At 29.9% G+C, this 26,012-nt stretch overlaps 1 protein-coding gene across 1 annotated transcript in view; it reads left to right on the plus strand.

Annotated features, from left to right (window-relative positions):
- The window catches only part of LOC119612426 (CUGBP Elav-like family member 2), a 68,511-nt gene extending 43,497 nt beyond the window's left edge, over positions 1–25,014 (plus strand). Inside the window, 1 exon segment of the mRNA XM_037968232.1 lies at positions 24,739–25,014. Coding sequence (XP_037824160.1) covers positions 24,739–25,010 — 272 coding nt within the window. The 3' untranslated portion in view covers positions 25,011–25,014.
- The last annotated feature ends 998 nt before the right edge of the window (positions 25,015–26,012 follow it).

Below are 26,012 nucleotides of genomic sequence, written 5' to 3' on the forward strand. Positions count from 1 at the left end.
ATTAATAATAAATGACAATAATAGCAGCAAAAAAAAAAGAAAAAAGAAAATGATATTTTTTGAATTTTTGTTGCTGTTGCTTTTACTGTGTTGTTGTTGCTGTTGTCGTTGTTTTTTGTTGTTGTAGTAGTATGCTGTATGCTGACTCTGTATTTATTGAATTAATGCACAGTGGGCTTTTGCCTTTTGTAGTGGTGTTTGTATGGTTGTGTGTGAATTCATTTATTGTTGCTTGCTGCATAAGATGATAATGTTGCTCATGAGTACATATTTTTCTTTTATGATTACACTCTCACTGTAGCAGTAGAAATACTGTCTCATAATACACTGAAAGTAAATCATCTCTTATTTATATATGACAGAGATCTAAAAGGGTTTTGTCCACATTTGCATAGTTTCGGTTATATATTTCACCTGATACGAGGGACTCAGAACTATCAAATGTCAGATTTCTAAATATCTCTTAGATTTGACTTTTTTGCTCAAGCAAATTGTACGGAGTACTAGTGTAAAATTTCAGCTCCCAATTATTAAATTTCAGTTAAATTGTTGTCAATAACATATATTTATACCCTACATTAGGTATAAATATCAACACCATTTCAGTGGGGAAGGAATGCGGACGTCTTTAATGTACCATAAAGTAAAGCAATCTGCTCACAATCATTTTCTTAGTATCCCTCCGTCCATGTAAAAATAGTTCAGAGAAATTTGGTACATTTTGTACAGAGATAAATCTTGTTGAAAATTTTTAAAATATGCACATCATTTCACCTAGATTCCACCATCAGGCCTCATTTGAGCCTAGTCATACATACTAAGCCACCTACAGAAAATGACTTGCTGTCAGCAATTTGATTAAATGATGAACGTAGCGATAAAATTCAGCATTAATACATTTTATTCGAAATCCACGCACCAAATTTTATGAAGATAGGTCCTAAGTAAGATTGTAAGTTAGTAAGTTAGTAGGGAGTAAGTTAGTAAGTTAGTACGTATGTCAGTTAGTAAGTTAGTAAGTTAGAAAGTATGTAGTTTGTCAAGTTAGTCAGTTAGTTAGTTCGTCAGTTAGTAAGTTAGTAAATTAGTACGTTCGTAAGTTCGTACGTTAGTCAAGTTAGTCGTACGTCCAGTTCCTCAGTTCGTCCGTTCGTCCGTTCCTCAGTTAGTCCGTTCGTCCGTTCGTGCGTTCGTCCGTTAGTGTGTTCGTCCGTTCGTCCGTTCGTCTGTTCGTCCGTTCGTCGTTCGTCATTCGTCCGTTCGTCCGTTCGTCCGTTCGTCCGTTCGTCCGTTCGTCCGTTCGTCCGTTCGTCCGTTCGTCCGTTGGTCCGTTCGTCAGTTCGTCCCTTCGTCCGTTGGTCGTTCGTCCGTTCGTCGTTCGTCCGTTCGTCCGTTCGTCCGTTCGTCCGTTCGTCCGTTGGTCCGTTGTCCGTTCGTCCGTTCGTCTGTTCGTCCGTCCGTCTGTTCGTCTGTTCAGTCCGTTCGTCCGTTCGTCCGTTCGTCCGTTCGTCCGTTCGTCCGTTCGTCCGTTCGTCCGTTCGTCCGTTCGTCCGTTCGTCCGTTCGTCCGTTCGTCCGTTCGTCCGTTCGTCCGTTCGTCCGTTCGTCCGTTCGTCCGTTCGTCCGTTCGTCCGTTCGTCCGTTCGTCCGTTCGTCCGTTCGCCCGTTCGTCCGTTCGTCCGTTCGTCCGTTCGTCCGTTCGTCCGTTCGTCCGGTCGTCCGTTCGTCCTTCGTCCGTTCGTCCGTTCGTCCGTTCGTCCGTTCGTCCTTTCGTCCTTTCGTCCGTTCGTCGTTAGCACGTTCGCCAGTTCGCGGATACGTCAGTTAGCACGCTAGCTGATACGTAAGTTAGCAAGCTAGCGGATAAGTAAGTTAGTAATTTGTGTAAAATTGTGAACCGAATTGAACCACTTTCCATAGCCTTAATCCTTGGTTCATGTATAGTCCAAATTACATTAAAAATATCTGTTACGGAAAATTTACTCAGAAATTAGTTGTAATCGATATGCTTTTAAAATCTTGTAGGAGCAATTTGCAAACACCAATACAAGTGTGTTAAACTCTTCCCAAAATGGTGGTGTTGGTTAGAAAAATTATGGATTTTATGATGAACAGAAACAATGTTTTTAATATGTTTGCAACGTATTCTATAGCGTCAAACATTAATAGTTATAATTACATCTGAAAAGCTTTAAACACTTTTTTGCTAATGAAAGAATCTAGAATAAATATCAATCATACGCACCGAAGAACATACGTATGACAACATTTTATAACTATGCAATTTATTAACTGTAAAATGATTTCACTGCTTGTAATTGACCCACTGTACTCTGTAAAAGCAGTTGTAAACAAACATTTTAATAAGAAAATGGTTTTTAAGTCATTTTAGCTGAAAATCACATTTGTATTTCTTATCATTAATGCCTTCTCTTTTCTTTCAATCTTTTTTTTTTTTTTTTTTGCAAAAATTGTGTTTAACCTTATGTATTAATGTGTGTAGTAACTTGTGCAAGTGCATGTTATCACGGCCATACAATGTATCAAAAGGGGCCCCAATGGGCCTTACAAAACACAATGAAATTTAAACAAAATAATTACAATTTAAATAATTTCAAATTAAGCGAAACACATTACAACTGATTAAATGCTAAAGCTTAAATTTAAGTGCAAAGCTGAGCGCAATCAGTTGCCGAGTAGAAAATAGACTAGACAGTTAAATACATTTTAATAATATAATCGTTAGGTATATTTTGTAATAAAATAAATCGCCTGGCCTTAGAGTTGAACCTGTTCTTGTGTGTGGTGTTTATTTTGTAAAGAATAAAATGTTTGAACATTGTTTGTGTGTGATTTCTTTTTTTACGCATCATTATACTCGCTCATTATTAATGAAAGTTCATTCATTGTAATATAGAGAAGGAATGAAATAAAAAAAAACGCATTAAAATTATTGCAAATGAATTAAAAAAGAAAGAACTTTAGACTTGTGGGGAGGTTTTGAAATGTTGATTGTTTTTTTTTCTGTAATGAGATATATGTGCATGGTAATACGTATGGTATTAAATACTTACATATATTTGTTTTTGATAAAGATGAAAATAAATTTAAAATGTGACAGAAGGACAATATTGAATGAAAGGAAATTGATAGTAATTTGTGAAAAATTCTTAAATTCCAGTTCTAAATATAGTAAATGGTAGATTTTTTATAAAATTTGAGCATAATCTAGCTATATTTGGTCATCTAAAAGTTAATAGCTTAGAGATGAGGAAATAAATTAAAGAAAATTAAAATGTTTCAATTAAACCTTTTTTTTGTTAAAATTATTTTTTGTGTGTTAAAATAATACAAGCCTTTAAAATTTATAAAAAAAAGTTAAATTCTTATCATAATTTTTTTAAACTGTCTGGTTTTAAAATCTTCTAAAAAATATTAACACCAATCACAGCATTAAATCTTAAAATTTAATGAGTAATATTAGCAACATTCACCTAAACAATACAACTAAATTTAATATTAATAATTAAATAACAAATTTTGCATGATAACGTTCTCATTAAAAACCTTTAAATTTAAATTTTGTTTATAAATAACTTTTTGCTTTTAGCTGATAAAAAAAAACAACTTAAAAATAACAAATACAACATATTTAAAAAAAAACATTTTTTAAATTTATTTTCTAAATGATCTTTGGGCTGTTGTCAAGAGATCAACATTAAATATTATCATTTACTTATAAGGGGGGCCCCATTTTAAAGTAAACTTTAAGCTACGTCCTTGACATCTTTTATATGTGTAGTTGATGATGATGATGATGGGTATGACAATAATGCTGTGCATTAACTTTTATGTATCTTATTAAAGCACAGTTGTACAAACGTACATACTAAATATGTTTGTGAGATACATACATACTTACATATGTATGTATGTATGTATGTATGTAGATCCAATCATTTATTGTTGGCGATCACTTACTGTTTTGCCTTTTATTTGGGAACTTTGCTCACTTGAGAAAAATGAGATATTAATAGGCAAGCTTTATCAAATTATACCCTACAACGACATTGATAAACAAATTTTAAACAAACAGTCTAACCAAATTGCGAACATTTTGAATTATTATAATTAAACAAATTCAATTTACTTTTTAAATAAAAGTCCCAAATGTTTACTTTAATTTACATCTCTTACCACTAAAAACAGTTTGAAAATGTTTAACTTATAAAGACTTTAGTTAAATGGTATGGAATTAATATCAATCATACGCATGGATGAACAAAAAACTATATATTGAAACTCACTTATTTTGAAACAAATTATAAACATTTGACATTTGGATTAATTCTGGGATCATTTGGTTTTCCAATTGTAACATTGTACCAACCACTTTCTCAATATCAACTAAATTATGTATATAGCGAGATTTTTATGAACTATGAATTTTGGATGAGTTTTTATACCCTACACAATGGGACAAGTATTATGAGTTTTTACTGATGAAAGGGTAGACTGCAATTTTTAGTATATAAACTACTTAATCTGTTGAATAGTCTAAAATACCAGTTTACTAATATATAGACTAGGTTATTGGCTAGCCTATTGACTGATATATTAACTATCCTCTCTAGGCTATTCTCTAGTCTATTGACTAGCCCAAAAGTCTAGTTTATTTCTTAGTCAAGTTATTAGTCTATTGGATAGTCTATGGACTAGTCTGTTGGAAAGTCTATGGAATACTCTGTTGAATAGTCTATGGACTTCTTTATTTACTAGTCTATTGAATAGTATATTGACTATTCTATTGAATAGTCTATTGACTATTCTGTTCACTAGTCTATTCACTGGTCTATGGACTACCCCATAGTTTATTTACTATTATATTGACTATGAGCTAGTATATGGACTTGTCTGTTGAATAGTCTATGGAATACTATGGTTGATTGTCAATGAACAGCTCTATTTACTAGTCTATAGACTAGTTTAGTTGACTATTCTATTGACTATTTTGTTTTGTATATTGTACATGTACTTCTCTATTTACTAGTCTATTGACTATTCTATTGAATATTCTATTGACTATTCTGTTCACTAGTCTATTCACTTGTTTAGTCCATAGACCTAAACACCCCTTAGTTTATTTACTAGTCTATTGACTATGAGCTAGTATATGGACTAGTCTGTTGAATAGTCTATGGACTACTATGGTTGATTGTCTAAAAACAGCTCTATTTACTAGTCTATAAACTAGCCTATTGACTAGTCCATTCACTAGTCTATTGACTATCCCAAAAGACCCCAAAGTTTATTTATTAGTCTATTGACTATGAGCTAGTTTATGGACTAGTATGTTGAATAGTATATGGACTACTCTGTTGAATAGTCTATTAACTGGTCAATGGGTTAGTCTATTGGCTAGTATTAGGACTATATTATTGACTTGTCTATAGAAAAGACTATTGATTAGTTTAGGGAATAGTCTTTTGACTATTCTGTTCACTAGGCTATTGACTAGCCCATAAGACCCCAAAGTTTATTTATTAGTCTATTGACTATGAGCTAGTATATGGACTAGTATGATGAATAGTCTATGGGCTACTTCTGTTCACTAGTCTATTGACTAGTCTATTTACTATTCTGTTCCTCCCAAAGTTTATTTATTAGTCTATTGAGCTAGTATATGGAGCTGAATGATCTAGTATATGGACTAGTCTGTTGAGTAGTCTATGGACTACTCTGTTGTATAGCCTATTAACTGGTCGACGGGTTAGTCTATTGGCTAGTATTTGTGCTATATTATTGACCTGTCTTTAGAAAAGACTATTGACTAGTTTAGGGACTAGTCTTTTGACTATTCTGTTCACTAGTCCATTGACTAGTCCATGGACTAGCCCAAAAGAACCCAAAGTTTATTTATTAGTCTATTGACTATGAGCTAGTATATGGACTAGTATGTTGAATAGTCTATGGACTACTCTGGAGGATTGTCTATGAACTGCTCTATTTACTAGTCTATAGACTAGTCTATTGACTATTCTACTGACTATTCTGTTCACTAGTCTAGTTTAGTTTAGTTTAGGGAATAGACTTTTGACTAGTGATAGACTATTGTCTAGGTTATCGTCTGTTGGCTAGTATATAAGCTATCCTATTGACTAGTTCATTGACACGATTGGTCTGTTGATTGGGTTATTAGCTATTCTATGGACCATTCTATATTGACAATATTATTTACTATTCTAGTATGACTAGTTTTTGTATTAGTCTGTTGGCTAGTCCAACGACTATTGTATTGACTAGCTTTTGTACTATTCTAATGATAAATCTACGGACTAATGTCATGACTATTCTTCATTATTCTAGTCTATTGATTAGTCTATTGACTAATCTATCTTCTAGTATATTAAGTAATATTGAATTCCATTAACTAGTCGATTAAGTAGTCTATGGACTAGTTTATTGACTGGCCTATTGTCTAGCTCATGGTCTATTCTATTGACTACTTTATGAACTTTAGTATTAATTCACCTATGGCTTAGTCTTTTTCTGTCTATCGATTAGGCTTGACTAGTCTCTTGTTTAATCTATTCACACATCTATGTTCAACATTGCAAAGAAGTTTCTGTAGTTTATTTAATTTCAAACCAAAGCATTCACTTTAACAAAATCTTTCTTTCTTTTAATATTCAGTCTCAAATCTATTCCACTGTGTACGAAAGCTAAAGTTTACTGGGTACCTTTTCAGTATTTCTTGACACTTCTGCAATTAGCTTCCATAAATATTGTACTCTTATACATATATACATCTGTTATATGCAAATATCTGATGTACATAGTAATACATTCTCTGCAAACATAATTATATTATAACAAATCGTATTTTGTTGGTGTGAGAAATAAGTTAACTTTTTCCAGAAATTATACAACAAAAGAAAATTTCTTTCCTTTTATCATTTATTAAAAATATTTTTAATGCACCAATTTTAAAAAAGAAATAAAATGCGGCATTTTAAAAATAAATAAAAGATCACACATCTTGTCATTGTAAAGAAATTTTTCGTACTGACGCACTTTTGTTCGTTTGATAGTTTGTGTTTGATTTTTTTTTTGCGTAATTGTTTGCTGTTAGAGAGTAGTAGTCCAATATGTCATTTATATTTCGTTCCTTATTGTATTTGAAAGTGACGAATTGTTTGTAGCTTGAGAAGATCATAATAGAAGAGTTATCAACTAGTTTTAAGTTGGGTTCTAGAAATATAGAGCTTTATGAAGCTGAAGTCTAATGTTTGTTGAGGGGTCTAGCTGGGGTTATCGCCAAACATACATACATACATATGTATGTTGTCAACAAAAGTTAATGCTTGTTATATTTATATGTATTAATGTATGTATGTGTAAATGTTTGCTAATCTCTACAAATAATGTATAATTATGATAATAAAAAGTGCCACAATGTCTAAAAGAGATTTTGCTTTTGTTTATTTTATATATTCAGCATAAACACAATGGGATGTATACTACTTTATATAGAATAGTTTCTGTTAAAAAATTTTATTTAAAAAATAGATTTTTTAATATTTATTTATTAATACGTTTCAAATTAGTTAAAACGCAGATAAGTACATAACTTCTTGATTATGATCTGTTTATGTATTTCAAAAACATATTACATGTTTAATAGCAAGTCTTTCTACGTATTTCTTATCAATTTTTATTAATGTCTGGCTCGAAAAAATTACAAAAAATTTTTGATCACGTCATTAGACGTAAAATACGTATGAGTAATAAATACATTGAGATAAGTAATAATTTTGATGATTTTCTATTAAATAAACATAGAAAATTGTACATAAAGCTATATGTAATTGTTAAGAAGGTTTTTTTTTTCCGAAAAAGCTTATTTTTTGGAAAAAAATATTTTTTTAAAAAAAGCTTTAGTAATTTTTTGGAAAAATCTTATTGTATTTCAAAAAAATTCTTCCTTTACGACTTATTTTTGAGAAAATCAACTTTTTTGAAAAAAAAAAGCTTTTTAGGCAATAAACTTTTTGAAAAAAGAAAGCTTTTTTAGGCAATTTTTTGCAAAATTCTATTTTAAAAAAGCTTTTTATTCTTTTAAGTTATTATTATTTTTTTTTTAAAAAAAGCTTTATTTTAGTTTTTTAAAGAAAAATATTTTCTAAGCTTTTAATTAAAATTTTTTTTTAAAGCTTCTTTTTTAAAAACTTCCAATTTAAAAAAGTGATTTTTTGGAAAAAATCTTATTATATTTGAAAAAAACGTCTTTCTTTATGACTTATTTTTTAAAAAAATCAACCTATTTGAAAAAAAAGCTTTTTAGGCTTTCAACTTTTTCGAAAAAAAGATTTTTTAGGCAATTTTTTTTGCAAAATTCTATTTTAAAAACGCTTTTATTCTTTTAATTAAAATTTTTTCTTAAAGCTTCTTCTTTATAGAAGCTTTTTTTAAACTTATTTTTTAGGTTAGGTTAGGTTTTTAAATTATTTTTAAAAATAATCGAAAAACCATTTTTTGTAAAAAAAATTATTTACTTAAACAGTTGCTATAAAGATTTTTTCGGAAAACCATACTTTCGAAAAGTTTTTTTATAAATTTTTTTTATAGTGAAAAAGGTTTGTGAAACTAAATTTTTAGAAAAATCTTTTATAAAGATTATTTAGAAACTTTATATTTTGAAAAAGCTTATTTTTAAACATAATATTAAACAAGTTCAATTTTCCTAAAAAAAGCTTGTTTTTTTAAATTTAATTTTTTTTTTTTTTTTTTTTTGAAAAATTTCTCTTTTTAAAATAGAAAAATTATCTTTTTAGTAAAAAGATTTTCTCGGAAAATCTTATTTTTAGACAAATTTTTTCTTTTTGCAAAAAGCTTTTTTTTTTTTTTTTTTTTTTTGAAAAATTTCCTGTTTGAATAATAGTCTTGTTTGTATTAGATATTTTTTTTTTTTTGGAACCCGTTTATTTAAAAAAGCTTTTTCAAAACTATTGTAAAAAAAATAATTTTACTTTAAAAGTTAATTTTGGAAAAATCTTTTTTTTATTTGAAAAAGCTTTTCGAAAAATACTCGTATTTGCAATTAAATCATTTTATTAAATAAATTTATTTATGAGAAAACTCTTTATATAGGGTAAAATCTGGTTTTCCGCGCGTTTAGCCTTTGAGAATTAACTTCAGTTTCAGAAGAAAAACTTTTTAAGCTTTTTTAAGAAAACAATAGAAATTTTTAAAATTTTTGGAATTTTGTTTTTAATAAACTTTTTAGTAAGAATATTATTATTAAAGAAAATAATTTAAATTTTTACTTTTTTAAAAATTTTCCTGATAAAAGCTGTGATGGGGAGCTTTTTGAAAATACTCCATGCTAAGAGATTTTCATTTAACAGCATTCTTAGTTTAATAGTTTAATTTTGGATTTATATCGAATTTATAAATCCAAATATTAAAATTGTCCCCTGTTAATTAATTAAAGCTTCATTAAAATTAAAACTGATTTTAAAAGCTCAAGTAAATTCCGAGGAAAGTTACAATATGCCTTATGTCTTAAAGCCCTCATAAGCTTCATAAAACTACTGAAGTGAAAAAACTGATACTTAAGTCATTTAAACACGTGAATAATTTCAAATATTCAGTCAATCATCTTAGACAGGCTACTTAAAAACGTCAGCATTTCTCTCAATTAAGGCTAAATACGTAAATCGTATATGTATGTATGTATATCTTGTGTAGTATTTTTAATATGTATGTTTGTATGTATATTGACGTAAACAAAATTCTTGCAAAATTAAAGCAGAAAAGCAACAATATGTTTTATTTGTTGTCATTGTTGTTTTTGTTAATATTGAAAAAAAGTAAACTTAAAAAGGAGAGAGAAAGCTTCCTTATATCTTATGTGTGTGTGTGATGTTTTTTTTTTGCACATAAGTGAATTTGAACATGATTTAACGGGAAGCTGCTTATCAATACAAGGATATATAAAGGAAATAACTACAAAAAGAGAAAAATAAAGAAGAAACTACAGCAGCATAAATTGGATGCTGTAAAAAAATAGAATGTTAAGGAAAAATATATTTTTTCTTTGCTAACAATAAGGACTAATACTAAATAAATCGGAGTAAGAACATGTTTTAAAGAATTAAATTAACATCCATAAAACTTGTTATAAATCTGGTTAAAATAAGAGTTTCCTATTATATTATTTGGTTAAATTAAAATTGTTTTTACAGTAGTTTAATTCAACTCAGTCTGGAAAAAAATCTGATTTAATGTAAAAAACCAAGCTGCCATATTATACCCACACACATACACAAGTATTTTTTTTCAATGGAGACGTCAAAAAAATAATATGACGATGATGGTGATGACTATGACGAGGTTGATAATAATGCTGATGACGAAGCTGTTGCTTTCTCATACTCCAATGATGAAGAGGACAATGATTATTGTAAAGGATGTTACGTCGATAAAAAAATAATATAAAATAAAAAGAATATGACAACAACAAAAATGTCACTAGCATAAGATTTTGTGTTAAATCCACCATAACCAATCATATAAAATTTTCAAATATATAACACACATACACTCTACAGAAATAAAACCCATAGCCTTCAAGTTTTAGTTATAATATAAATACTTTTGTTGTGATAGATTACTACTTTTTAAAGAACTGTTTTAGAAACTAATTGAGCAAAAAAACACTAAACGTGTTCATTTCGAAATAGGTTGATTAGATTGAGAAAGACTTCCCTGTCTATACAGAAATATTCATGTTTATGTTCAAATCTGTGGTATGTCGAAATAAGTGGTTTTGTCAAACGTCCACAGACATATACATACATACTGTTACATACACTGCTGCAATGTGATAACAGTATGAAAAGTATTCATTACTTTTGCTCGTTGTTGTATGTATGAAATGTTGTAGAAAATAAACGTAAAAAAATTTCATATGAAAAACACAAATCTGTCTGTTAAAATGGTAGAGTATGAATAAAATAAAAAGCAAAAATATTATCAAGGATTATTATAAAATATTCATTTATCGATATATCCATATTAAAAGTACAATTACAATTATTCATTTATCGATATATCCATATTAAAAGTACAATTACGAAAGTGCAGTTGGATACAACTCTGCATATGACACCCTACAGTAGCTGTGGATTATTCTTAAAACTAGTTCTCGCAAGCTGAGATTTAATATTATAATAAAGACGGACACAGACAGACACACAGATAGACAGACAGACAAAGAAAGACAGACAGACATACAGACAGACACAAACAGACACATACAGACACAGACAGATACAGACAGACAGACAGACAGACAGACAGACAGACAGACACAAACAGAAACAGACAGACACAGACACAGACAGACACAGACAGACACAGACAGACACAGACAGACACAGACAGACACAGACAGACACAGACAGACACAGACAGACACAGATAGACACAGACAGACACAGACAGACACAGACAGACACAGACAGACACAGACAGACACAGACAGACACAGACAGACACAGACAGACACAGACAGACACAGACAGACACAGACAGACACAGACAGACACAGACAGACACAGACAGACACAGACAGACACAGACAGACACAGACAGACACAGACAGACACAGACAGACACAGACAGACACAGACAGACACAGACAGACACAGACAGACACAGACAGACACAGACAGACACAGACAGACACAGACAGACACAGACAGACACAGACAGACACAGACAGACACAGACAGACACAGACAGACACAGACAGACACAGACAGACACAGACAGACACAGACAGACACAGACAGACACAGACAGACACAGACAGACACAGACAGACACAGACAGACACAGACAGACAGACGACACAGACAGACCACAGACACACAGACACAGACAGACATAGACAGACATAGACAGACACAGACAGACACAGACAGACACAGACAGACACAGACAGACACAGACAGACACAGACAGACACAGACAGACACAGACAGACAGACACACAGACAGACACAGACAGACATAGACAGACACAGATAGACACAGACAGACACAGACAGACACAGACAGACACAGACAGACACAGACAGACACAGACAGACACAGACAGACACAGACAGACACAGACAGACACAGACAGACACAGACAGACACAGACAGACACAGACAGACACAGACAGACACAGACAGACACAGACAGACACAGACAGACACAGACAGACACAGACAGACACAGACAGACACAGACAGTCACAGACAGACACAGGCAGATACAGACAGATACAGACAGACACAGACAGATACAGACAGACAGACACAGACAGACACAGACAGACACAGACAGACACAGACAGACATATACAGACGGACAGACAGATGGATGAACGAATGAATAGACAGACGGAAACTGATTATATAAGATAGGTTTAGAAACAATATTTATGGGTGTTACTAACATCAGCACGAACGCATAAATTCTTCCCACCATGGGGTAAAATTTTGTTTATTTAAGTGAAGACCTATTGTTTTTGAAAATTAAGACATAATGTTTGTTTTTAAGACTATTTAGTCGACATATTAGTCCATAGAATATTTCCATACACCAGTCAATAGATTACTTCAACACTCACTAGAGTAGACCAGAAGCAAGTTCATGGATTACGCACAAGACAAGGTCAAGCAAAAAATGGATCGATTTTAAGAAAACCAATAGTTTAACATGCATTCACATTTCTAAAATATTCTCTTTAAAAAGAAAAATCGATAAAAATCTCCTTTATGTTTTTGCAACAAAATATTTCAATAAAATGAACCTTTAAAAAAAATTTCCCTTTAAATTATCTTTATTTTCTATATGGTGTAATACCACCATTGGAAAAAGTTTTTCAAAACTACATAAAGGTATTACTCTAAAAGAAATGCAATATAGGTAACCATGTTTATTTACGTCATACCCACTCTTATTCGAATTCCGCTATTTCTTTACAAGTTGCAGTTTTATACATACAACTGCAAGTATGTAAGTTTTTTATATTGTGGGTGTATGTAATATTTTCAGAAGATTCATATACATACATTGTTTCGCCAGAGTGTAACCATGTGCAACTATCTATTTGCTCTCACTATACTCCACTGTATATACAATATTGTGTCTGTGATATTGTAATGTTAGTGAGCGCGTTCCAAAATACCCTTGAGTGCTGAACCAGAAAAAAAGTGCAATACTATGCTTTACGGCTATAGGAATTGCAATTGCACCAGTAGAGTACATGAGCCAAAGCATCATGCTGCTAGGATTCAACGTTACTGTTTACAATACCAATTCTTTTTTCTTACAACTTCATTTTTCTTGTGAATGTATGCATGTCTGTGTGCATTGCTTTTTTTTTTTTTTTTTTGTTCAACAGCGTAACAGAAAATCACAAAAAAAGAGAACGATATGAAGAAAAACATACATATATGTATAGTTGTGAAAAAAATATCCTTCAACATAAATGAAGAACGTAGTATTCGTGATATAGTAACGGATATAGAATACGTGTGATATTTTCACATATATGATTGTGAACGTGTTTGTAAGTATTTGGTTAAGATTTGTTTTTGAAAATTCGAGAATGGAAAGAGTTCATTTCGGTTTCTTGTGCTCAGTAATCAGGATCACATCCTAAGCCGATTTAACAATGACTATGTCCTTTAGTGAATATGAAATTAATAACGAAACCCATTGATTTTGGTTCAGATTAATAAATGTATCGACGCCTCTGCCCCCTCGAAATTTAAGGAAGTTAGTAGGTTAGTAAGTTAGTAAGATAGTAAGTTAGTATGTTAGTAAGTTAGTAAGTTAGTAAGTTAGTAAGCTAGTAAGTTAGTAAGTTAGTACGTTAGTAAGTTAGTAAGTTAGTATGTTATTAAGTTAGTAAGTTAGTAAGATAGTAAGTTAGTATGTTAGTAAGTTAGTAAGTTAGTAAGTTAGTAGTTAGTAAGTTAGTAAGTAGTATGTTAGTAAGTTAGTAAGTTAGTAAGTTAGTAAGTTAGTTAGTTAGTAGCAGTTAGTAAGTTAGTAAGTTAGTAAGTTGGTTAAGTTAGTAAGTAGTAAGTTAGTAAGTATTAAGTTATTAAGTTAGTAAGTTAGTAAGTTAGTAAGTTAGTAAGTTAGTAAGTTAGTAAGTTAGTAAGTTAGTAAGTTATTATGTTAGTAAGTAGTAAGTTAGTAAGTTAGTGAGTTAGTAAGTTAGTAAGTTAGTAAGTTAGTAAGTTAGTAAGTTAGTCAGTTAGTAAGTTAGTAAGTTAGTAAGTTAGTAAGTCAGTAAGTAGTAAGTTTAGTAAGTTAGTAATTTTAGTAGTTAGTAAGTTATTAAGTTAGTAAGTTAGTATGTTAGTAAGTTAGTAAGTTAGTAAGTTGGTAAGTTAGTAAGTTAGTAAGTTAGTAAGTTAGTAAGTTATTAACGTTAGTAAGTTAGTAAGTTATTAAGTTAATAAGTTAGTAAGTTAGTAAGTTAGTAAGTTAGTAAGTTAGTAAGTTAGTAAGTTAGTAAGTTTGTAAGTTTGTAAGTTTGTAAGTTTGTAAGTTTGTAAGTTAGTAAGTTAGTAAGTTAGTAAGTTAGTAAGTTAGTGAGTTAGTAAGTTAGTAAGTTTGTAATTCAGTAAGTTAGTATGGTTAGTAAGTTAGTAAGTTAGTAAGTTGGTAAGTTAGTAAGTTAGTAAGGTAGTAAGTTATTAAGTTAGTAAGTTAGTGAGTTAGTAAGTTAGTAAGTTAGTACGTTAGTAAGTTAGTAAGTTAGTAAGTTAGTAAGCTAGTAAGTTAGTAAGTTAGTAAGTCAGTAATTTAGTAAGTTAGTAAGTTAGTTACCTTCAACAGTTTACAAAATATCGAATATTAAAGAAATGACTTTTGCACTTACCTTAGTACACCTAAGAGTGCATTGTACATGTATACAAATATTAGTTATTCTTTTTTGATAGTTGCATTAAAAAGGAAATATATACAATAACGGAAGTACATACGTTCAGCAGGTTATTTTTTCCTCTTCCTTCACCATTAACCGGAAGTTTATTTGTAACACGTTTGAAATATATATTTTTTCTCAACAAACATACATGCATCAACATCGGCAACAACAATAATAATACAAAATATTGGAAGTAAACATGGTTTGTAATATTGGAGAGTGGTTATATAGACCTATCCTTACAAACCGATTTCTTCATTTTTTAATTTGTATTTTAAAAATATTAAAATAGAAAGGAAAACTGTTAAGATTTTGTGTTATTTATTAATAAAGGATAATCCAATTTCAAAATATTCAGGGAAATATATTTTAAGATATAAAAACCCTTACAAAGCCGGGGTACTATTAACGACATACTAAATTTTGTACCGAAGTTGTAACAACAGCTTCCTTTTCCTTCATGTCAGTGTTAAGGGGTTTTAAACTCTTTCAAGATGTTGTTCGATGCTGTTGTTTTTCTTATTTTCTTACATTGACTTTTGTTGTTGTGTTGCTTCTGCTGTTAGTTTAGACCACCAGGGATTTTATTTTATTCATTTTTATTTCATTTTTTTGTTTGTGGAATCTTATCCTATGGATGTTTTACTACAAAGCCCAAAAAGAGAAAGTAGTATAAGAAAATATCATTACGTCTATTAAATTTTTCACATACAATCTTTTAAGTTCTAACGATTTCTCAAAGTCTCTTAAGGATTTTATTATAAGCAGATTATTTTGAGCATGTGTTAGACTTGTACTAGAACATACGTTTCAAAAGAGAAAATGAAGAAGAAAGGATTTAATTTATTGATTTAGTTGGATTTGCACAAGAAATATAAAGATGTAAAAATAAAAAAAAATATCATTTAAAATTTAAAGTGTCCTAGGAAAAAAGGATTAGGAGCTTTGAGTGTGTAGAAAGAGAAAATAGAAAAATTGATAAAAAAGGATGCTTTACAAAAATATTATTATAATTTACTGCACTAAAGTGCTGGAGTAGAACTGAAATAGAACTAGAACTGAAATGAACTAGAACTGAACTAGAACTGAACTAGAACTGAACTAAACGAACTGAACTAGAACTGAACTAGAACTGAACTAGAACTGAACTAGAACTGAACTAGAACTGAACTAGAACTGAACTAGAACTGAACTAGAACTGAACTAGAACTGAACTAGAACTGAACTAGAACTGAACTAGAACTGAACTAGAACTGAACTAGAACTGAACTAGAACTGAACTAGAACTGAACTAGAACTGAACTAGAACTGAACTAGAACTGAACTAGAACTGAACTAGAAACTGAACTAGAACTGAACTAGAACTGAACTAGAACTGAACTAGAACTGAACTAGAACTGAACTAGAACTGAACTAGAACTGAACTAGAACTGAACTAGAACTGAACTAGAACTGAACTAGAACTGAACTAGAACTGAACTAGAACTAAACTAGAACTGAACTAGAACTGAACTAGAACTGAACTAGATCTGAACTAGAACTGAACTAGAACTAGAACTGAACTAGAACTGAACTAGAACTGAACTAGAACTGAACTAGAACTGAACTAGAACTGAACTCGAACTGAACTAGAACTGAACTAGAACTGAACTAGAACTGAACTGAACTAGAACTGAACTAGACTGAACTAGAACTGAACTAGAACTGAACTAGAACTGAACTAGAACTGAACTAGAACTGAACTAGAACTGAACTAGAACTGAACTAGAACTGAACTAGAACTGAACTAGAACTGAACTAGAACTGAACTAGAACTGAACTAGAACTGAACTAGAACTGAACTAGAACTGAACTAGAACTGAACTAGAACTGAACTAGAACTGAACTAGAACTGAACTAGAACTGAACTAGAACTGAACTAGAACTGAACTAGAACTGAACTAGAACTGAACTAGAACTGAACTAGAACTGAACTAGAACTGAACTAGACTGAACTAGAACGAACTAGAACTGAACTAGAACTGAACTAGAACTGAACTAGAACTGAACTAGAACTGAACTAGAACTGAACTAGAACTGAACTAGAACTGAACTAGAACTGAACTAGAAACTGAACTAGAACTGAACTAGAACTGAACTACTGAACTAGAACTAGAACTGAACTAGAACTGAACTAGAACTGAACTAGAACTGAACTAGAACTGAACTAGAACTGAACTAGAACTGAACTAGAACTGAACTAGAACTGAACAAGAACTGAACAAGAACCTGAACTAGAACTGAACTAGAACCGATTTAGATTAGACTTAGAATGGTATAAGTATTGCATAACTTTTTCAAAGTCGTCCTTAAATATTCTCTTTTATCTAACCTTGACCGCATTTTCGCTTCTTAATTTGTTTTTCTTTTTCTCACCATAACCTTAATGTGCTTGTTATTTTTAAGAAGAAATCTTTAAACCTTGATTCTATTACTTTCTTAAAATATCATTATCAGTCTAACAAAAGAATGTCATAAAACACTAAATGGAGTCATAATAAGTTGTATATTAAATTTGTTTCTTTTTTTTTTGGTTATTTTGGAGCCATAAACTGTTATTAGAAGCGTCAAAAGCTCCAATGTCTGCATTTCTAAATATAAAATAATCTTGTTTTAGTTAAATATGCCATGAGATATTTTGGTGTGGTTTTTCGTTAGTTAAATTTTGTAATAAAAATGTTGTGTCTCAAGAATAAACATAAAAAATAAATTGTGTGAAAAGAGATTAAACAGTGTAATAGCAATAACCCACTTTGCGAGGGAATTTAAGCGTATATACTTAGGTATGTAAATTTTGGCATAAGAACCAGTGAAAATCCAAGCATCTATCAGCCGAAAGCTGTGAAAACTTTAAATATTAGTTTATATAATGAATTTAATTTAATACTTAATTTTAGTTTTTTATTGTTTTTATCGCTCTTCAAGGTTTAAAATAAAATCAGTAAAAATATTTATAAAAAAATTTTAATAAACCAAACAGCTTAAAGGACATTTTGAATATTTAAATTTTTTTTGAGGGAATTTTATTTTACGGGTGTAGAAGGGGTTTTTTTGTCGGTGTTAAAAAACAGTTTATTAGAGGTCGTTAAAATCATAAAGAAGTCATACACATATACATATATTCTAACAAACAAATTTATGTACATATGTATGTATTCCAAGCTGAGAATAAAATGTGATGACAACATATGAATATGTGTGAAAATAATGTTAACAACAATGGGTCTGTTAAACATTCCAAACAAACAAACCAGAAAAAAGTTATAATAAATGTATTTTAAACACATTTCTCTGTCTCCTGTAAGTTCACTTTTTTTTAAAGGAAAATAACAAAAAGCCACCAATTAAATGAAAAAATCCTTCAATGTATATTTCTACATACAAATACACAGCTTCAGACTTTATGTGAATAATTTTGTCATTTAAATTCACACAGAATGTGACTATTCCTGACTTTGTGTTAAGGGAAAATTAAATTATGCTGTTTAAGCTATATTTTTTGTTCTTTTTCGACTTTTTTTTTATAGCCATCTTATGTTGAACTTTAACATCATGTATGAGTAAAAAAACATTTTAGATTAAATATAACAAAAATTATGTTCAAGGGTATTAGCAGAAAATTGTTTACATACAAGGCAGTTCGTTGTTGAAGCGAAATGTATTTGAATGAATGCATTCATTTTTAATCTTTTTTAGTAGTTTTCTTTAAATTTTTAAGGATTGTTGGGAGTTTTTCTTTAATTAGGATTTTGGAGGATTAAGATGACAGTACTGATATCGTTAAACGGAAGTGAAATAAACTCATATATACTTAGTACTTTATGAAGGAATTATCGATTGATGTTCAGAAACTCCGTTTCTTTAAAATTTTCCAAACTACGTTCATGAGAGATTCCATATCTGAAATAAGATCGGTCCTAAATTCCTGAAGCCTGAAATAGTTCCAGAGTTTCACTGACTCTATTACGTACCATCATACTAACCTTAGACTTGATCATTCTGAAGAGGCTCTCGTTGTGACCTCTCGAGTGGCCTTTTACCCATATGATACTCCTTTGGCATTTAATCTCAAATGATAACAATAAAAGCTTTTTGAAACTTCACTTTAGATTTAAACACATTCCTTTACATACTGCCTAGCATCTCTTATTCCTTCAACATTTGATAACACATGCTGTTTTAAAATAACAAAAAAAAAACTCAAATGCTGTAGATAATTTAGACAAAATGTTTAACAAATTAAACTTAATTGGATTCGTCATTGTAACACACATACATAAACAAATAAAAAAACAAGACCCAACAGTTTTATAAAAAGACAATCAATCAATCAAATTTACATAAACTCTCCAAATATTTTTAAAAAATAATATCCATGGTCTCTTAAATTTTCATGAACAAGGTAGTGTAAAAGGCAATCCCTTGTTCAGAGTCCCTAAAAAGTCTCTTGAAAAGTCAATTCTGTATTTGTAACTTCCCATTCAAATAAACACTTGCTAAAACCACAGATGGCTGCAGCTGTCACATACTGCAGGGTATTTGAAAATGTTTGTGTGTATGTGTAAATTATGGTTATCATATGTTGTTTGCCTAGATGTGTGGATGTGTAACTAAATTTGTTACAATATTTTTAAACACAGACTTGCAAGGTATTTTATATATTACATTTAAAGGATACAAAAGGAAATGACTTTTCGTAGAAGTTTATATGAGCAATTTCTTTTTTCCATAATATGTGTCTGTGTAAACACTGCCGTTGGAAGTGATTATGGAAATTATGTTTTTTTTTGCATTTTTTTCCTATTTTGTTTATTTCATATTCGTTTTTCGTTATCATTTTCATGAGGTAATTTAACAAACAACCAACAAGGTTTATAATAGAAATTTAAATAAGTGACATTTGGTAAAACTGAGGGTTATATTGTATATTTATTTAAATTTCCGAGTGTGTAGTTAAGTATGTGCGTATGAAATACACATTTATATGTAAATTTACAAAAAAAAAAAAAAAACAGCAAATAAACATTTTTTAATATCCTTATTTAAAATCACCTGGTAACACACACACACACAACGTTGGTGAAGTTATGGCAAAGGATGCTGAACATTATAATAATGACTAATTAATTCGTAAATGTTTTAAATATTAAATGACATTTTTTGCTTCGTAGAATATTAAGCAAAAAAGGCCAATGAAGATGCTTAATTTCAGACAAAAAATTTGATGAAACAGGTAAAATTGGGTTTATAAGCAGCAAATTTAATTATACGGAAAATACTTTTTTTGATAAACTTAAAAATATGGTTAAATGTTTCTAGGGTAGTTAATTATAATTTTTTTTAATTAATAATATCAAGTTTTGTATTTGACTAGCTAAGAAACATTAATTAGTTGTAAAAGGAAGTCTTACGTGATTCCATAAAGTTGTAGTACTGCAGTACAAATTTCATGGTTGAGTCTAGTTCAGTTCTAGTTCAGTTCTAGTTCAGATCTAGTTCAGTTCTAGTTCAGTTCTAGTTCAGTTTCTAGTTCAGTTCTAGTTCAGTTCTAGTTCAGTTCTAGTTCAGTTCTAGTTCAGTTCTAGTTCAGTTCTAGTTCAGTTCTAGTTCTAGTTCAGTTCTAGTTCAGTTCTAGTTCAGTTCTAGTTCAGTTCTAGTTCAGTTCTAGTTCAGTTCTAGTTCAGTTCTAGTTCAGTTCTAGTTCAGTTCTAGTTCAGTCTAGTTTAGTTCTAGTTCAGTTCTAGTTCAGTTCTAGTTCAGTTCTAGTTCAGTTCTAGTTCAGTTCTAGTTCAGTTCTAGTTCAGTTCTAGTTCAGTTCTAGTTCAGTTCTAGTCAGTTCTAGTTCAGTTCTAGTTCAGTTCTAGTTCAGTTCTAGTTCAGTTCTAGTTCAGTTCTAGTTCAGTTCTAGTTCAGTTCTAGTTCAGTTCTAGTTCAGTTCTAGTTCAGTTCTAGTTCAGTTCTAGTTCAGTTCTAGTTCAGTTCTAGTTCAGTTCTAGTTCAGTTCTAGTTCAGTTCTAGTTCAGTTCTAGTTCAGTTCTAGTCAGTTCTAGTTCAGTTCTAGTTCAGTTCTAGTCAGTTCTAGTTCAGTTCTAGTTCAGTTCTAGTTCAGTTCTAGTTCAGTTTCTAGTTCAGTTCTAGTTCAGTTCTAGTTCAGTTCTAGTTCAGTTCTAGTTCAGTTCTAGTTCAGTTCTAGTTCAGTTCTAGTTCAGTTCTAGTTCAGTTTAATTCTGAAATAAAACAGATTATGAACCACTACTAAAACGTCATGCCAGTACGTATGATTGATTTCTTGCCAGTTAAAATAATAATCATACGCCACCGTTTCTAATGGTAACAAAAAAAATAATTATGTACATAAAACAACTTCGTGAGTAATAATCATATTTCTTCATTTAAAGAAAGATCAGTTCTAAACAAATGTGCTGAAAAAGTTAAATATACATTATTTATAATCTTAAAGTTTTTCTTCCTATTTACAAATTAAAAACAGTATATTTTCCACTTCTTATTATCTAATCTTTAAGCATGTGTCAATGTTGCTGTTAATGTCAAAAGTTATTAATGACAATAATGTGGCTTTTACCCTATACATTCAAATAAATATCAACCCAATAAACCTAAATTTAAATGTTGGACCAATATCAAATATAGTTTCAAATTTATGATATTCTCCTCAAGAAATCAAAATTTTGACAACATATCAAATCACTGTTAAGAAATTTATATTTATAAATTTATTCAAATTTCCAAATGATAAGTAACCTTCATGTTTGCTGGGTACCACACAAATACAACCATAAATAATATAATGTATATATCAACATCTATTGTTTTTAACTTGTCTCTGACATTATTGTCAATAAATCTGAACGTAAGTGTGCATGTAAAATATGAATATTTTATCTATTGTTTTTACTAAATACATATATTAGAACATGATTTATACCCATCCTTATTGTTGTATAAGTAGAGTTTAATGTTTATTTTATTTAGCCTTATTGTATGTAGTATAAAGTTCGATTAATTTAATTGAATTTTAACCTCATTCTAAGTTTAGTCTTAGATAAGTCTATAGATATAAAAAAATATTTAACAATTGACATCATTATTATAAGATAATGTTGATAATAACCTTATGCCAGAATCATTATCATTTCCCTTCAATATATTATTAGACAAAAGTAAGATTTGTGCGTGTGTAAATGTATTTTAAGGACATGATAATATTTCATTCCACATATACATACACATATTTATAAATATGGAATGGTTGCTTGCTGTCCATTCAAGGTAGTTTGTCTATTGTTTTCTTAGACTAATGAAAGTTTATATTTGTAAGATTTGATAATGAGTAAGGTTTTGTCAAAATGTCTGCAGTCTTATAGACCTATTATTTATGATTGAACAGCGTTATCAAAAACAATAAATCTAGAACTGAACTAGAACTGAACTAGAACTGAACTAGAACTGAACTAGAACTGAACTAGAACTGAACTGAACTAGAACTGAACTGAACTAGAACTGAACTAGAACTGAACTGAACTAGAACTGAACTAGAACTGAACTAGAACTAAACTAGAACTGAACTAGAACTGAACTAGAATTTAACTAGAACTGAACTAGAACTGAACTAGAACTGAACTAGAACTGAACTAGAACTGAACTAGAACTGAACTAGAACTGAACTAGAACTGAACTAGAACTGAACTAGAACTGAACTAGAACTGAACTAGAACTGAACTAGAACTGAACTAGAACTGAACTAGAACTGAACAGCAACATTGACACATGCTTAAGGATTAGATAATAAGAAGTGGAAAATATACTGTTTTTATTTGTAAATAGGAAGAAACACTTTAAGATTATAAATAATGTATATTTAATTTTTTTCAGCACATTTGTTTAGAACTGAGCTTTCTTTAAATGAAGAAATATGATTATTACTCACGAAGTTAGATTACATCTGTTGTATGTACATAATAATTTTTTTTGTTACCATTAGAAATGGTGGCGTATGATTATTATTTTAACTGGCAAGCAATCAATCATACGTACTGGCATGACGTTTTAGTAGTGGTTCATAATCTGTTTTATTTCAGAATTAAACTGAACTAGAACTGAACTAGAACTGAACTAGAACTGAACTAGAACTGAACTAGAACTGAACTAGAACTGAACTAGAACTGAACTAGAACTGAACTAGAACTGAACTAGAACTGAACTAGAACTGAACTAGAACTGAACTAGAACTGACTAGAACTGAACTAGAACTGAACTAGAACTGAACTAGAACTGAACTAGAACTGAACTAGAACTGAACTAGAACTGAACTAGAACTGAACTAGAACTGAACTAGAACTGAACTAGAACTGAACTAGAACTGAACTAGAACTGAACTAGAACTGAACTAGAACTGAACTAGAACTGAACTAGAACTGAACTAGAACTGAACTAGAACTGAACTAGAACTGAACTAGAACTGAACTAGAACTGAACTAGAAACTGAACTAGAACTGAACTAGAACTGAACTAGAACTGAACTAGAACTGAACTAGAACTGAACTAGAACTGAACTAGAACTGAACTAGAACTGAACTACAACTAAACTAGAACTGAACTACAACTAAACTAGAACTTAAAAAGATATACATCCGTTTCCTTGCAAAAGGGAATAGAACATCAAACAAATGAATTGAGACTATAAAAAGTGATGTATAATTTCAAAATATAGCCCATAGTGTCGATTTACCTCTTTAATATTTACCACATATGCAAACTATTCATAATTACACAAAAAAACAAACTTTAACCTCCTGCTAAACATTTATTTTCTCTATAAATTTAATTTAAAATATTTCAAATATACAACTTTGCACTTTGCCATCACACATAGAAAATTTCATAAAAATTTTATTTCAAAACCACAAATTGATTGAAATCTCTTCTCTCGCTCTTTTGGCTCTGACTGTGGCTTTTTAATCATATTTATGCATATGAACACCAAAACCAATCTATATGTCGGTCTAGAGCTACATTCAGTTATTTCCCATTTATTTTTTTGTTTTTTTTTTCTAAAAATAAAGAAAGTGAAAAAAATTGTGGGATTTTCAAACTATTATTTGATTAATATAGATTTGTGAACATACAAATATAAGCATATGTGTGTGTGTAAAATGTGTGCCTGTAAGTAGGGTGGGGGTGGGAGGTTGTGGGTGTGTGGGTGGTCGTCTATATTGTAAAATCATAAAAGTATAAAAAGAATTGATATGAAAGTTTTGACAACTAGTTTTTCTAGTTCAACTAAAATAAATCAAAATAAATGAGATAAAATGAAATAATATAGAAAATTTGTACAAAATATATGACACAAATATTATAGGAAATATATGTGTTTTGAAAAGAAAATTATAAAATGAAAGAGAAAAAACTCTAGCAGATGTGACCTTTATAGAGATAAAATTGATATATTTATGGTAGACTTTATATGGAAGCAGTAAGTGAAAACAATATAAAAAATTATGTACAACTTGCTATTGAAAGTATACCATATTGGTCCTCGATTTCATCTAGCTCCCATAAGAGTCATATAAGTTTTATTAGAACGGAAATCTATCTACCAATTGTTAGATGTATTACTTGTTATACACTCTTACTTGTTTCTTACTGATTTGTTTTCTCCTTTCTTCTCTTTACAGGTCCTGAAGGCTGTAATCTCTTCATATATCATTTGCCGCAAGAATTCACTGACACCGATTTGGCATCAACTTTCCTGCCATTCGGAAATGTAATTTCCGCCAAAGTTTTCATCGATAAACAGACAAACTTGTCCAAATGTTTTGGTTTTGTATCGTTTGATAACTCAGAATCGGCGCAGGTAGCCATTAAGGCAATGAATGGTTTTCAAGTGGGCACCAAGCGTCTAAAGGTGCAACTTAAGAAACCCAAAGATGCCTCCAAGCCATACTAACATAGAAAGCAACAATTGCAGCTAAAAATTCACCTCCCACTAACAACCAGCAAAACATCAAATATATTTCGGAAATACCTTTGGAAAAGTAAACAGCAAATATGTTTAACCTAGTAAATCCTTAAGAAAGGAGGTAATTTTTTTGAAATTAGATATTGAAAACAATTAAATTGTTTTAAGTTTCTTTTTTTTTTTTAAATAACTAGACTTTTAAAGTTTGTGAATTTTTAATTTAAATGAATTTGAATTTCTTCTTTTTTTTATAATTTTATAAATTTGGTTTAGTGTTTAGTTGTTAAATATTTTGGCTTTTTAATATAAATTTTATTTTCTTTACATTTTTTTGTTAAATATATATAAAATAATTTTATATAAGTTTTACGTTTTGTTATTTGTTATTTTATAAAAAACATTTATTATAATTTCTAACTTTTATTTTTTAAAACTGAATTTTAAAGGGCCAAGAGCAACATTAACAAAACAACTCAGAAAAAATATTTTGAAATTGTCAAAATTTTGTTTAAATGTTTAAGACCAAAATTTGTTTCTATTACTTTTTTTTTAAATCTCTGGATTAACTGTTATACATGTATACTAAGTGTTATACTGTATAAGCTTAAGTTTTTATTCTAAAATATTATATTTCAAAATCAACTGTTAAAATGTTATTAAACAAGACGTTTATATTTTATATAGTTTTACGTAAAATTACTTGAATATTTTTATTATTTGCGTATAAATTGTGAATTTGCTTCTTTTTTTATGTAATAATATTTATGGGTTTAACTTATAAATTAATGTTGCCATAATTGTTTTAAATTTATAAACCAAAAAAAACAAACTGAATTCTTTATAAATCTAAAAACAAACTAAGACTTAAATAAATAAAATCTTACTAATAAACCACATTTACCTGAACAAATCTTTAAAGTCACAATTAAAAACATTAAAAAAAATTACTAGATTTCTGTATAAAACAATTATACAAATTGAAATCTACAT

Source organism: Lucilia sericata, unplaced genomic scaffold (genome assembly GCF_015586225.1).
Source record: "Lucilia sericata isolate MDLA Ls3-8-SP2 unplaced genomic scaffold, ASM1558622v1 Contig001686F_arrow, whole genome shotgun sequence".
In the NCBI taxonomy this organism is placed as follows: domain Eukaryota; kingdom Metazoa; phylum Arthropoda; class Insecta; order Diptera; family Calliphoridae; genus Lucilia; species Lucilia sericata.